The sequence below is a fragment of the Jatropha curcas genome, chromosome 8 (assembly GCF_041381405.1).
Source record: "Jatropha curcas cultivar XTBG-Jc1 chromosome 8, XTBG_Jcur_1.0, whole genome shotgun sequence".
Taxonomy (NCBI): domain Eukaryota; kingdom Viridiplantae; phylum Streptophyta; class Magnoliopsida; order Malpighiales; family Euphorbiaceae; genus Jatropha; species Jatropha curcas.
The window spans coordinates 23,519,118-23,533,334 of NC_143158.1; the positions used below are offsets into that span (position 1 = coordinate 23,519,118).

Consider the following 14,217-nt stretch of genomic DNA (forward strand, 5'->3'; position numbering starts at 1 on the left):
TTTGGAGTCGTAAACAGCATATAGTAGATTTACCATATGAAAAAGATTTTGATGAAAAATCCATTAAAACTAAAGCCAGACCAATTCAGATGAACCCTGAATTGACTGAACACTGTAAAAAGAAATCCAGGATTTACTTGATAAAAAATTAATTTCGCCATCTAGAAGCCAATGGTCTTGTGCAGCTTTTTATGTCAATAAAAATGCTGAAATAGAACGTGGTGTTCCCAGATTGATAATAAATTATAAACCCTTAAATGCAGCTTTAAAATGGATCAGCTCTAACCTATGCATCTACATTGGCCATTCCTGAAAACTCACAATTTGGGATCCAAAAAGCCCAATGCCAGGCCCGGTTAGCAGCTGCTAAAACTCCTGAGGAGTATAAACTCATTTGCCAAGAAATGTTCGAACATTTGACAACTAGTGCGGACCAAAGAATAAAAACTTCGTCAAGTAAAGCAATTGGTGCATGTTCATCCAGTAAGCCCATTAAAAAAGCCCATAAAGGTAAAAAGAAGATATATATATATATATGTGTGTGTGTGTGTGTGTATTAAAAGTCCATAAATGTGTATACACACACATTTATTAGATTTTTGTATTATATATTAATATAAATCTTAAATATAATTAATTTTTATAAAATTCATAATAAATAAAATTATAAATCCAACGTTATAAATAAATAGCTTAAAAGTTCGTTGTAGAATATACATTGATTTTATATATGCAAATACAAAAAGTAATTATATTAAAGTTTAAAATTAATATAATAATTAATTAAATTATACCAAGATAAATTTTTATTTATAATACATTTGTTTTATATTTTTATATTAACATTTCCATAATTGTATATAATTATATTTTCAAGACATTTATTGGAGTTTTTGTATTATATATCGATAGAATTCTTAATGCAATAAATTTTAAAAATTTTTTGTAGAATTCATAATAAACAAATTATATATCCAATATTATAAATAAATAGTCTAAATTTTTACTATAAAATATATTTTAATTTTATATCCAAACTTAAAAAGTAATTATTTAAAATTTAAAATCAATAAAATAATTAATTAAATTACATCAAAATGTATTTATATTGCGGAACCTTATTCTTCTCTCAAATTATTTAATTTATTCTCCAATAATTATATAATCAACGAAAACTAAGAGCTGGTTTATTATTGTTTTGCTTTTTAGTTTTCTATTTATTTTTATTGAAAATAAACGAAAATTTGTTTTTTGAAAAGTGTTTAATTTTTTTTAACTTCTATCAAAATGGTTTTACAAATAGAAAACATGTTTTAGAAAACTATAAATTGTGGTTGCGGTTTACATAACTAACAATTGTTTGGCCATCCACTCATCTTTCTCATGCTCGTAGATTGGTGATAAGCCGTATCAAAACTTTGTCTTTAATATATTATTTTTATTTCTATTAGGAGCTAGTTTTTTAATATGTAAAGGTAAAATTTATTGATAATATTTCTAAATAAAAATACATTAGTAATCCAATATATTCATTTTTATTATAATACTCATAAATAAGAATTTTTCAAAATAAAATTAACTCTTATCCAAGTTATATTATGAAAAATATAATGCCTAAAATATAATGTAAAATTAAAGAGTTACTATGGATTGTACTAACATTATAGAGTGAGAATTTAGGCACGAGAACTCTATGATCTATGGAATACTAGACATCTTTTATTAATTACTAACATACATCATTTTTAGGTAAAAACATTTCATATTGTTTTCTATTAATGTACTTCTGAAAAGGGAAGTAAATGGGAAAGTAATGAATAATTTTCAGTAAGAAATTGTATATCCTTGTACAATATTACAACAAATTTATAGGCTCTTTGTAACAAATTATGAGCAACTGATGCGAAGTATCTGTTGTGGCTATGAACAAATATGACAGTAATCTCGTAACAGTAATCCAAAGAGTTAATAGTGATAATGAAGCAAAAAATCCTCTGCTGGTGATGCTATCGTAAGGTGAATACAACTGTGGTAATTACTGTTCAGTAATTACCAATTATCAATGCTAACACGCCCCCCTCAAGATGGTAGTGGTGGAAGTTCGACCAATCCCATCTTGGACAAAAGTCTGGAAAACTGAGGAGATGGAAGTGATTTAGTAAAAATATCAGCCAGTTGCTCAGAACCACTGACGTGTTCCGGTTTCAAAAAACCGGAATCTAATTGTTACCTCACAATATGACAATCGATATCAATGTGTTTCGTTCTTTCATGGAACACAGGATTTGCTGCTATATGCAAGGCGGCTTGATTGTCACAAAATAGAGAAATAGGCACCTGAACATGAAGTTTAAGATCATGTAAAATATAAGTAATCCACTGCAATTCACAAACAGTGAGAGCCATACTGCGGTATTCTGCTTCGGCAGAAGAACGACTTACTGTGGGCTGCTTCTTTGACTTCCACGAAATAATAGAATTACCTAAGAAAATACAATAGCCGGAAAGGGATCGACGGCTCTGTGGACAGGCAGCCCAATCCGCATCACAATATGCCTTTAAAACAAGAGAACTAGCAGCAGAATAAAAGAGACCTGTATTAGGACACCCTTTAAGATACTTGATCACATGCAAAGCGGCCTTTAAGTGACAATCAGTAGGATTTTGCATATGAATACTAAGTTGTTGAACAGCAAACGTAATATCAGGTCTGGTCAGGCTCAAGTATAGTAGTTTACCCACCAAACTCCTATATTGATCGGAATTGACTAACAAAATACCCTGATTTGGCTGCAACTTAACACCTTGGATTAAAGGAGTGGGAACCGGCTTGGCATCTTGAAGACCGACAGCTTGGATTAAATCAAGTATGTACTTCCGTTGTGTGATATGCATCCCATCAGCAGAACGGGCTATTTTCAGTCCCAAGAAAAACTTGGCATAACCAAGATCTTTAATTGTAAAGTGATGGTGCAAGTGTTGTTTGGCTGCAATAATAAGATTTTCATTTGGACCTGTTAAAAGAACATCGTCAACATACACTAAAAGCACAAGTAGATCAGCCCCAGAACCTTTAACAAATAAACAATGATCATGAGCCGATTGTTGAAACCCAAAAGCAGTTACTGCACTCTTGAACTCTTTGTGCCATTGTCGTCCGGCTTGTTTCAAGCCGTAAAGAGACCTGACCAATTTGCAAACCTGTCCTGGAGCTGCTTTGGTGTAGCCAGCAGGTGGTTGCATATAAAGATCTTCATCAATGTAGCCATGCAAGTATGCATTGTTAATGTCAACTTGATGAAGAGGCCAGGCTTGAATAGTGACAACGGCAAGTAATAACCGAACAGTTACCAATTTTGCAACAGGAGAAAAAGACTCTGTATAATCCAGACCCAACAGCTGATTAAACCCCTTGCCCACTAGTCGTGCTTTAAATCTGTCAATGGTACCATCAGGGAAATATTTAATTCGATATACCCATTTTGAGCCAATAGCCGTCTTACCAGGAGGTAAAGAAGTCACGATCCAGGTATTATTATCTTCGAGAGCTTTGAGTTCAACTTCCATTGCTTGTACCCATTTAGGATCTTTACTAGCCTGTCTATAGGTTGCTGGTTCAGCAAGCTTAGTAATATTGGCAAAAAAGGATGAAAAAGAAGGAGAATAAGTATAGAGATTAGTACCTGCAGTGATTTGTGGAGGAGAGAGACAGCCATTAGTGGAAGAATATGCAACAAAATCTTTAAGCCAAGCCGGTGGAGCCGTAGGCCGAGTGCTCCGTCTCAAAGGTGGTTGGATAACATCAGGTATGGAAGGCGTAGAAATAGTGTCTATTGCAGGTGGAGTACCTAGTATAGTAGGAGTAGGTATAGCAGCCATATGTGATGGTGAAGTAGTAGCAGGTGTAGTGTGGGAGTGATCAAATGCAGTGGCTGATTCTGGAACATCAAGGCAAGTGGGTAAAACGAACTGAGTAATGGTATGAGGATTGGAAGAGTGATAAGGAAATTTAGACTCAAAGAAGACCACATCTCTAGAATAAAAAATCTTGTGATTATTTAAATTATAAAGCTTATAAGCCTTATGTTGTGATGTATAACCAATGAAAACAGCAGGTATAGACCGGTGATCGAACTTGGTTTTATGAGGTGAAGTATTTGTTGCATAAGCGAGGCATCCAAAAACCTTAAGATATGATAGATTTGGTGGAGTTTGGTGAAGTAATTGATAAGGCGAAACCCAGTCCGTGACAACAGAAGGCAGTCTATTTATTAAATGAGTGGCAGTAAGTAAAGCTTCAGACCAAAAGGATTTAGGCATGTTGGACTGAAGCATGAGAGAGCGAGCTGTTTGCAAGAGAGTTTGGTGTTTTCTTTCAACAGTGCCATTCTGTTGAGGTGTATATGGACATGTTTTCTGATGATGGATTCCAAATTTAATGAAGAATTGTTGACAAATCTGGTTAATAAACTCTGAACCATTATCGGTTCAGACTGCCTTAATATTATGCTGAAATTGGGTTTGTATATAAGCAAGAAAGTGTTGTAGGATGCTAGGTACATCAGTTTTAAGTTTCAACATATACGTCCAAGTGTATTTACTGGTTTCTTCAACTATTGTGAGCATGTATTTAGCATTTGTAATAGACTCAATGGCATAAGGGCCCCAAAGATCAACATGAACCAAATCAAACAATTTGTAATTTTGAGAAGTGGACTTTGGAAATGGAAGTCTGTGTTGCTTTGATAAAGGACACACTGGACAAAAAAACTCTTTCATTTCAGAAGAACTTATTACATCAGTATGTTTCATTCTTTGTAAGGGTATATGTCCTAGCCTAGAATGCCATAACAAGGACAGATGTGAAGAATGATTAGAACATACAGAATTTATTGAACTAGTGGCTTTATTGAGGTGAAAAGAGCTTGTAGACAGGTGGTATAAACCAGAATGCATATCCCCAATGGCTAGAATCTCCTTACTCCGCAAATCCTGCAAAATAGAACAATCAGGTAGATTGATTACGGCAACATGGCAGGTACGAGATAAAGCAGTAACGGAGAGTAGGTTACAATCAAAGGCGGGGACATAAAGTGTATTATAAAGGATAACTCTATCATGGAGCGTAATGTTCCCGATATGTGTTACTGGTTTATAGCTGCCATCAGGCATCCTCACAAGTCGTGGCCTAGGAAGTTTATAAATTGTATCAAATAAACTCTTGTCGCAAGTAACATGATCTGTAGCTCCGGTGTCAATAATCCATATGCCTTTACTTCTGTTTGTAGAATTAACAGTCAAGTTTGTATGAGACATACCTGTGAAAGATCCCACACCTGAGTTGGCATAATTAACACTTGGTTGTTCAGTTTGCTGTGGTACTATACCATGGGCTTTCATTGCCTTCAAACACTCCTGTTGTATTAAGCTAGATAGGTTTTCATTCATCTCGCCACTCCCATGAAGCGGTGTTGCCTCTGGATGGTCAATTGGCGTGTCAAGTGCAGCATGATAAGCCCGTGACTGACCCTTCTTCTGTTTAAGTTCCAAAAACCAATCTGGATACCCATGCAATTTGAAGCATGCATCCTTAATATGTCCAGTTTCTTTGCAATTCGTGCAATACCGATCGGCTTTCTTCTGCTTATCATTTTTTTGGTAGAGACTCTTGCCTACAAGATTCTTAGAACCTTGGTGCTGCACTAACAAAGCAGTAGGTGTTTCACTGGAATCTATGGTAACAAAGTGCATTTCCCTCTTTTTTTCCACACGTAGGACCATAGAGTAAGCCTTACTAACACTAGGAAAAGGTTCCATTAATAAAATTTGGTTGATTACATTTTCAAAACACTCATTCAAACCCATGAGAAATTGAATAAGTTTTTCTTCATTATCCAAATCTGCTATTTCTTTAGCAACTTCACATGAACAACCACCACACTTGCAAACAGGATACTTCTTTAAACAAGCAAGCTCATCCCACATTTTCTTTAATTTAGTGTAATAAACAGAAACAGCAGAATTACCTTGAGTAAAGCTCACTATTTCCTTTTTGATTTGAAGAAGTAGTGGACCGTTGCTTTCCCCAAACCTTTCAGCCAAATCTTCCGAGAGATCCTTTGAAGATGCAGTATATAAAAAGGCATCAGCCAATTCCTTGGAGATGGAATTAAGCATCCAAGAAATCACCATATTATCTACCTTTGTCCATTTGTCAAAGATAGGAGAATCAAGGGCAGGTTTTGGGTATTTGCCATTGATAAAACCCAGCTTGTCTTTGGCCTTAAGAGCGATCAACATCGATCTGCTCCAGGACAAATAATTAGGACCAGTTAAAGACGCATTCACGAGAACAGTTCCCGGCGAATCAGAGTTGCTCAAGAACATTGCGTCATTCACAGAGTCACTCACTGCGGTAGGGTTTGTTTGATTGGGAGGATCCATGATGGTAGTAAGGTTTAGGTTATAGAGAAATCTGTGAATTGGGGTTTTAAGAAAAGGCAAAGTAATTTATCAGATTCGATAACCAGGCTCTGATACCATGAAAAGGGAAGTAAATGGGAAAGTAATGAATAATTTTCAGTAAGAAATTGTATATCCTTGTACAATATTACAACAAATTTATAGGCTCTTTGTAACAAATTATGAGCAACTGATGCGAAGTATCTGTTGTGGCTATGAACAAATATGACAGTAATCTCGTAACAGTAATCCAAAGAGTTAATAGTGATAATGAAGCAAAAAATCCTCTGCTGGTGATGCTATCGTAAGGTGAATACAACTGTGGAAATTAATGTTCAGTAATTACCAATTATCAATGCTAACAACTTCTTGCATGTTAAGTTATTTGTTATATAGAAACATGTAATGAACATGATATTTGGAAAACTAATTTCTTTATGAGTGATTTGTTTTGTTTCGTGGGTTGAAGTCAAGAACTGGTGATAAAAATAACATTAATAAATGACTAACATATATACTAAGTTCTAAAACTCAGTTGTATCACTTACCATTTCTCCTCTTTTCTTTCTCACTAATTAAATTTCTTGTTTTTAAGTTTGTAAAATGACTAACCTTGGGCTTAAAGTTGGGGTACTAAAGAAAATTTTTTTCTGTGTAATGTATGTTGGGGATAGCTTTTGTTTCTATTCCATTAAATTTTGTACAGACCATTTAGATGAATATTTGGGCTTGTATGTTTTAATTAATGTAGCTAATGGTTTACTGTTAATTGTTGCATTTATTACATCATTCTTAAAGAAGTGGCACGAGTTATAAATTTTCATATGAAAATATGGAATAATTAATGAATTATATAACTTTTTTATTTATATATAAATATTTCAATTACTCTTTTGAAAATTTTATTTATTTAAATGGATGGAAGTAAAGAAACACAAAATTAAATCAATAATTATTATAAATGAGTTTTTCCAATAAGTAATTTGACTTTTAATATGGAAATTCCTAATAAATACTAAGTATTATTAATCTGTGACATTATTAGTCGCAATCTTATTGTTATAGTTTTTATATTTTGAATAATTATTAGTCCTAACTCCTAACTTATTCATTAATTATATAAATAAAAATAATATGAATAATTTATAAAATAAAAATTATTCCATATTTTCTTATGAAAATTTATAATTTTTGAATAATTAATTATATAATTTTCAATCTTATTATTAATTATATAATTTTGAATAATTTTTATATAAATAAAAATTTATAAAATTCATTAATTATTTCATATTTTCATTTAAGAATGATGCAGTAAATGCAGCAATTAATAGTATTGTAGCTATAATAGTATAGCATTAGCTGCAATAATAGAAAAATACCAGTCCCGAAGATCTTTTTTACCGTCATTAAAAATTCTAGTACAATAGAAAAAATAGCTACCCTTGCTAACGCCTCCAGCACACATTGCGCAGAAAAAAATTTTCTCTGGTATTCCAACTTTAGGCCAGTTAGTCATTTTACAAACTCAAATTAAAAACAAGAAATTAAATTGATGAGAAAGAAGAGAGGAGAAATAGTAAACGATAAAACTGAGTTTTAGAATTTACATATGTATGTTAGTCATTTGTAATGTTATTTTTATCGCTAGTTCTCGGCTCTAACCCACGAAACAAAACCAATTACTCAGAAAGAATTTAATTTTTCCCGAGTATCATGTTGATCACATGTTTCTACATGACAAATAACTTAACATGCACGAAGTACATTAGTAGGAAACAATATGAAATGTTTTTACCTAAAAATGATGTCTGTTAGTAATTAATAAAAGACGTCTAGTATTCTATAGATCATATAGTTCTCGTGCCTAAATTCTCACTCTATTATGTTAGTTCAATCCATCGCGACTCTTTAATTTTATATTTTAGGTGTTATATTTTTCATAATATAACTTGGATAAGAGTTAATTTCATTTTTAAAAATTCTTATTTAGGAGTATTATAATAAAAATGAATATATTGGATTACAAATGTATTTTTATTTAGAAATATTATTAATAAATATTACCTTTTCAGATTAAAAAACTAGCTCCTAATAGAAATAAAAATAATATATTAAAGAATAGAAATAAAAATAATATATTAAAGATAAAGTTTTGATACGACAGCTTATCACCAATTTGATATGAGCGTGAGAAAGATGAGTGGATGGCCAAACAATTGTTAGTTACGTAAACCACAACCACAATTTGTGGTGTTCTAAAACGTGTTTTCTATTTTTGATAGGAGTTAAAAAATTAAATGCTTTTTAAACAAACAAGTTTTGCTTTTTTCAATAAAAATAAAAAGAAAACTAAAAAGCAAAACAATAACAAACCGGCTTTTAGTTTTCGTTGATTATATAATTATTGGAGAATAATTTGAGAGAAAGGAATAACGTTCTGCAATATAAATACATTTTGATGTAATTTAATTAATTATTTTAAAATAATTACTTTTTGAGTTTGGATATAAAATTGAAATATACTTTATAATAAAAATTTAGACTATTTATTTATAATATTGGGTATATAATTTGTTTATTATGAATTCTACAAGAATATTATTAAAAGTTATTGCATTAAGAATTCTATCAATATATAATACAAAACTCCAATAAATGTCTTGAGAATATAATTATATACAGTTATGGAAATGTTATATAAAACAAATGTACTATAAATAAAAATTTATCTTAGTATAATTTAATTAATTAATTTTAAAATAATTACTTTTTGAGTTTGCATATATATATATATTCTACAATAAACTTTTAGGCTATTTATTTATAATCGTTAGATTTATAATTTTGTTTATTAGGAATTCTATAAAAATTAATTATATTTAAGAATTACATTAATATATAATATAAAAATCTAATAAATGTGTGAACACACATTTATGGACTCTTAATATAAAAATTAAAAAGAATATATGAATAAAAATGTAGAGTAAAGGTTTAGAATGCAAATATGGAGACACGAACTTAACCTTCAAAACACAAAAGCTTTTGGTTGACTGAAATATCACTCAAGATTTGTTTCAACTTATATTACCAAGCAAGAGACCCATGGTTCCACCAGCTCATCATTGTTTATTATACTCTCTCCGTGCTAAAAAGATAGTCCATCTTTTCTTTTTGATTTGTGATCACTTTTTGATACTTAAAAAAAAAAAAAATCCTAAAAGCCAAAGACAATATTAATTCTGCTATTAATGCTTGGCATTACTGATATTAGTTTTAAGGTTCTTTGTTATTTGTTGTTGCTGTCGTCTTAGCTGCTTATTAAATTGTTTATCTTGTTTCGTGAAAAAGAAATTGTGGTAGGGCAAAAAAAAGTATTTATGAGTTTAATTAAAATTGATATTTGAAATAGTAGGGGTCGCTAAAATAAGTGAAAACTGATTTATTTGCCAAGTAAAACTGAGGTTATAGTAAAATTCTTTAATAATTTCACGTAATTGATGATAAAATACTCGATCAGTAAGTTAATTAATGTAAATTTGATAAATATGTAATTGTACCAATCGAATATCTGTGTTCTTGTTTTAATAGGCCTAGTATATACCTTAACTTCACTGCCTTTTGCAATTTCAATTTAATTTTAACTTTTATGTTAATTTTATCCAATTCATATCCTCAATTACAAAATACTATTTTTAGTGGGTCTCACATTCAATGATATTTTAACTTAATACACGTCATTCCTCTCGCTTAATTTCACCTAGTGTTCCTCACTTGAGATGGTAATCCCTTGTTCTGTGTCTTTCTTTTGTTTCTTAAAACTATTTAAACTTAGCACTTTGTAACATTAAAAGGACTATACATGGAGAATGTGTCGGACATATGACATGGCATACCGGAACTAATAAAATTGTTATATTTTTGCCACCTAAGCAATAACTCACTCAGAAATTATTGCTTTAGAGTATGAGATAACTAAAGGCGGGGCTTCTTTAAAAACTAACCAAAAACAAGAAAACAACAAAAGCGTAACTCGAACTCATGTCTAAAATAACTACAGCGCAGCTCGATCTGAAAACTAATCAAGAACAGTAAAACTACAAAAGTGCAGCTCAATTAACCTCGGAAGGACATTTAACAATCTTCTACACTCAATTTTAGTGGGGGCGGTGGCTCTCCTGACTCCGTCACAGAAAATGCCATCGTAGATACTTCATACAAAAATTATATAATAAATTTTAAAATTTGAGCGGTAATTACGATTACTCATCAAACACCGATGAAATTTTTTTTTTTATTGTCAAAGATCTCGTAAATATTTTTCTACAAATAATTATTGACTGTTTTTATTATATTGTCATTTTTAATCTGAGCACAACTCATTTTTAGAAAAGCTGATTTGCATATTAAACACTTGTGAATCATATTTTTAACTTTTCCCAAAGGGTACTTTTTGAAAGTATATCTTCTGAAAAGTAAACCATTTTAAATCAAATGAGACAATGACACGTAAGAGAAATAGTACAAATAACGGCCTAATTTTACTGGTGATTTCTGGATTATAACTCTAAAATTCAATTTGTTATGCAAAAATAAATAAACTTTAATTAGTGTTACACAAAAAGGACTCCGTCTAATTTTCCATTGAACATTAAATTGAAAGCAGACATGGACGTTATTAAATTAATTTAAAATAAAAAATTTTACCATGTCGGCCTTGCTCACCCAACTTTATTTTATTTCTTTCCTCCTCAAGTCTTACCATGCACACATAACACAGTGTATCACTCTCTTCCTTTAGAAGCATCCCCATTTTTTGGAATTAATAAATAAATAAACAAAGCTTCGTAAAAAAAAAGCAACAGCAAGCAATGGCCATAGTCAAGGTAGAAGAGAAGGAGCAGTTTATCCTAAATAAAAGAAACGAAGAGCTAGAAAGAGCGCTCAAGCAAAGCAAACTAAAGGAAGAAACGAAGAGCTAGAAAGAGCGCTCAAGGAAAGCAAGCAATGGGAAGAGCATATGAGAGAAGAGTTGCAGGAGGCATGGCAGAGACTCTAAGTGGTGGAGGAGCGACTTTGCACTCAGTTGGGTGAGATAGAAGTTGAGTCTGTTAATCAAGTGTGTGCAGATAACGTGCGAATCCTTTCTCTCGTGGATCGACTCTCTCAGGCTCACCATCTCCTCCATAATCAACAAATTAGCAGTTTAAATCTCTTGGATTCTTCTTATTTATTCTTAAAAGAGTTTATTTTTATCTCAAATATCTGAGATTTGATTTCTCAATCTGTGTTTGAAATTGGAATGGGAAAGATAGATTTTGTTCGTGTGACCCTTTTTTCTCCTTTTGGCAATTGGGTTTAAATGCTTAAAACATTTAAATTCTGGAAAATAGGATTTTGCCTAAGAAATACTTTTAAGGGAATTATTCAGTTCAATTAATGAAATTTGTCAGAGAAACTGTGAAATATTTCTTCTTTTGGAAATATTATGGTAGAATGCTACTCCCTCCTGTCTAAGTTTTTGATTTTGCAAAAAAAAGATCATTATTGAAATAAAATTTGAATTACATGTTGTTGTGAGTAAGATCCGAGACAGCTTGAGATAAAGAAGGGTGGAGAGTGATACAGTGTTGAGTGTCCATGGTAAGGCATAAGGAGGAGAGAGATAAAACAAGGTTGAGTGAACAAATTGTTTGAACCTATATGTCATAAATTGTTTCAAGCTATGATAGGTTCATAGGTTCAAGCTATGATAAAAACCTTTAAACAAGTTTAATTGAAACAAGAAATAACAAAAAAAAAAAAGGTTACTATTAAATTTGACATTTCTTTTTCTTATAGTTATTGTCATATAAATATTATTTTTAATTAATTCTCATAAAACTCAACTTGGAAGAATGAAATAACTATTGATTGTCATTAATTATTTTAATCATCTAAAATAAATAATTAATTCAATTTCATAATTAAAATTTATAAAATAAAATATTTAATTATGTACTGAAACATTCTATAATTTTATTTTTAAAATTTTTGAATTTTAATAAATTTAAAATTTTAGATTTTCGATTACATGGACTATAAATACTAAATAATTTTAATCCGAGTTCAAATTTGCAAATTGGGACCAAGCCTAAAGCATATTATCGCAATACCTAATCGAAAATTTTCTAAATTTCTCAAAGATTACTATTAGACGTTAAATATTAAATTAATTATTATATATATATATATATATATATATATATATATATATATATATATATATATATATATATATATATATATACTACTGACATTGATTACCCTAAATTTTAAATAATTACTGTATTATATTATAATATAATTATTGTTGAATAAATTGAGAAAATGTTCTAGAATCTAATTAAACCAATTAAAATAAATAAATAAAAATAAAGTAATAAATCAAACCAATAAACCTAGAAGCTTTTTATAATTGAACCGAACCTTTGGAATGAACCAAACCAGTTAAAGAAAATCAAGGAGAGAGAAAAATCAACAAAAAAAAAAAAACACTTCCTCCTTCTCTCCCCCATCACCGACAGCCCCCCTCTCCCTCTCCTTCCCGTTTTCCGGCCAAACGGCCATTGTTTCAGGCGAGTGAGGGCTCTAAAATTATCTACTCGATGCAAGGAAGCACGATCAAACCTCGGTTCACGCATTAGTCGCATGGATCAAGAGAAATCGCTTAAAAAAGAAGAAGAAGAGTTTGGTACCATAGCGGCTCATTTTTTCGGCGATTCACGCCGTTTCGGGAAAGCCCAGGGCGTGAGTTCAGTACCAAACAACTCCTCTCTTCTTCCTCTTTCATTTGATGGCCTTCCCGCCGACTGTTATAGCTGGAATTGGAACACCCAAAATGGGCACCGCCGAACCTTTCCGGTCAATTTCCGGTCAAATGGTTCACACCACCTTGATTTGATCACATATTAGTAATCCTCTTGTCGAAACGAATAAAATGATGTATTGTTTGTAAATTTGGGTGAAGGTTCGGTTTTACGGCCACCGTGCGGTCTGGTGACCGGCCTGTGACGCTCCGGCGAGGACCCAAGAGACATAATTTTTCCTTTTCCGTGGTGATCGCAAATCTTCGATCTAATTTTTAATCGGTAAGCCCTAAGTCCTTTGAATTTTCTCCTAAGAAATTCAATTAGAACTAGTTAATTCAAGTTATTCTAGTTAAACTTTATTTTAGTTGGGATTTAAATGAGTATAATTTATTATTACATAGATGAAGTACTCGTTATGTTGTATTCTATTACTGAAAAAAAAACTGTCGAGAAACTTATTAAGCAGGAGAAATAATATAATCAAAATTGATGACTTGAAATGGTTGGTTCTAGATTGTGTTGATAATGGAAGGAGGAAGGGCTTAATTGATTGATTTGCCAGACGGATAGGCTGCGATTATATGCTGAACTTCCTTGAATTGGAAACAGGCAGATTGTTCAATTACAGGGGAGATGTTGCTGAATTTTTATCGACGTATCTTTAGATAATTAGATTAATTATTTTTTTTATTTTTTTTATTTTCATTAATTGATGTTTACGGAAGACTGTTTAATTAAAGAATTATAATGAGGTTAAATTAACATTTATAACGTATATAGAAGTCTGTTAATAGTTGTATTAAGCACGTAAATGTAATGGACGGTAAATTATGGGGTTCCGCAATTGTATTTTAAATAGATTGTAATTGAATAATATGGGTACATATATTTATTATGTGAA

General features: G+C 31.2%; 1 protein-coding gene, 1 long non-coding RNA gene and 1 pseudogene across 2 annotated transcripts; 2 read left to right on the plus strand and 1 right to left on the minus strand.

The window, feature by feature from the left end:
• Window positions 1-4,873: 4,873 nt before the first annotated feature.
• LOC149494372 (uncharacterized) lies at window positions 4,874-5,766 on the minus strand. Its single transcript, XM_089724699.1, has 2 exons — window positions 5,319-5,766; window positions 4,874-4,992 (listed from the first exon to the last, which is right to left on the minus strand). Exons 1-2 carry the CDS (start codon window positions 5,749-5,751, stop codon window positions 4,979-4,981), a joined length of 447 nt encoding a protein of 148 aa, XP_089580825.1. The 5' UTR covers window positions 5,752-5,766; the 3' UTR covers window positions 4,874-4,978.
• Window positions 5,767-7,065: 1,299 nt separating this feature from the next.
• Window positions 7,066-11,933, plus strand: LOC149494373 (protein RESPONSE TO LOW SULFUR 4-like; annotated as a pseudogene).
• A 989-nt stretch (window positions 11,934-12,922) lies between these two features.
• LOC110009085 (uncharacterized) lies at window positions 12,923-14,217 on the plus strand. Its single transcript, XR_002283909.3, has 2 exons — window positions 12,923-13,595; window positions 13,830-14,217. It is a non-coding gene; the product is annotated as an uncharacterized LOC110009085 (long non-coding RNA).

Excerpts from the sequence above, each read along its gene's own strand:
- LOC149494372 (XM_089724699.1), bottom strand. The coding sequence starts at position 5,751 with ATGCACTTTGTTACCATAGATTCCAGTGAAACACCTACTGCTTTGTTA.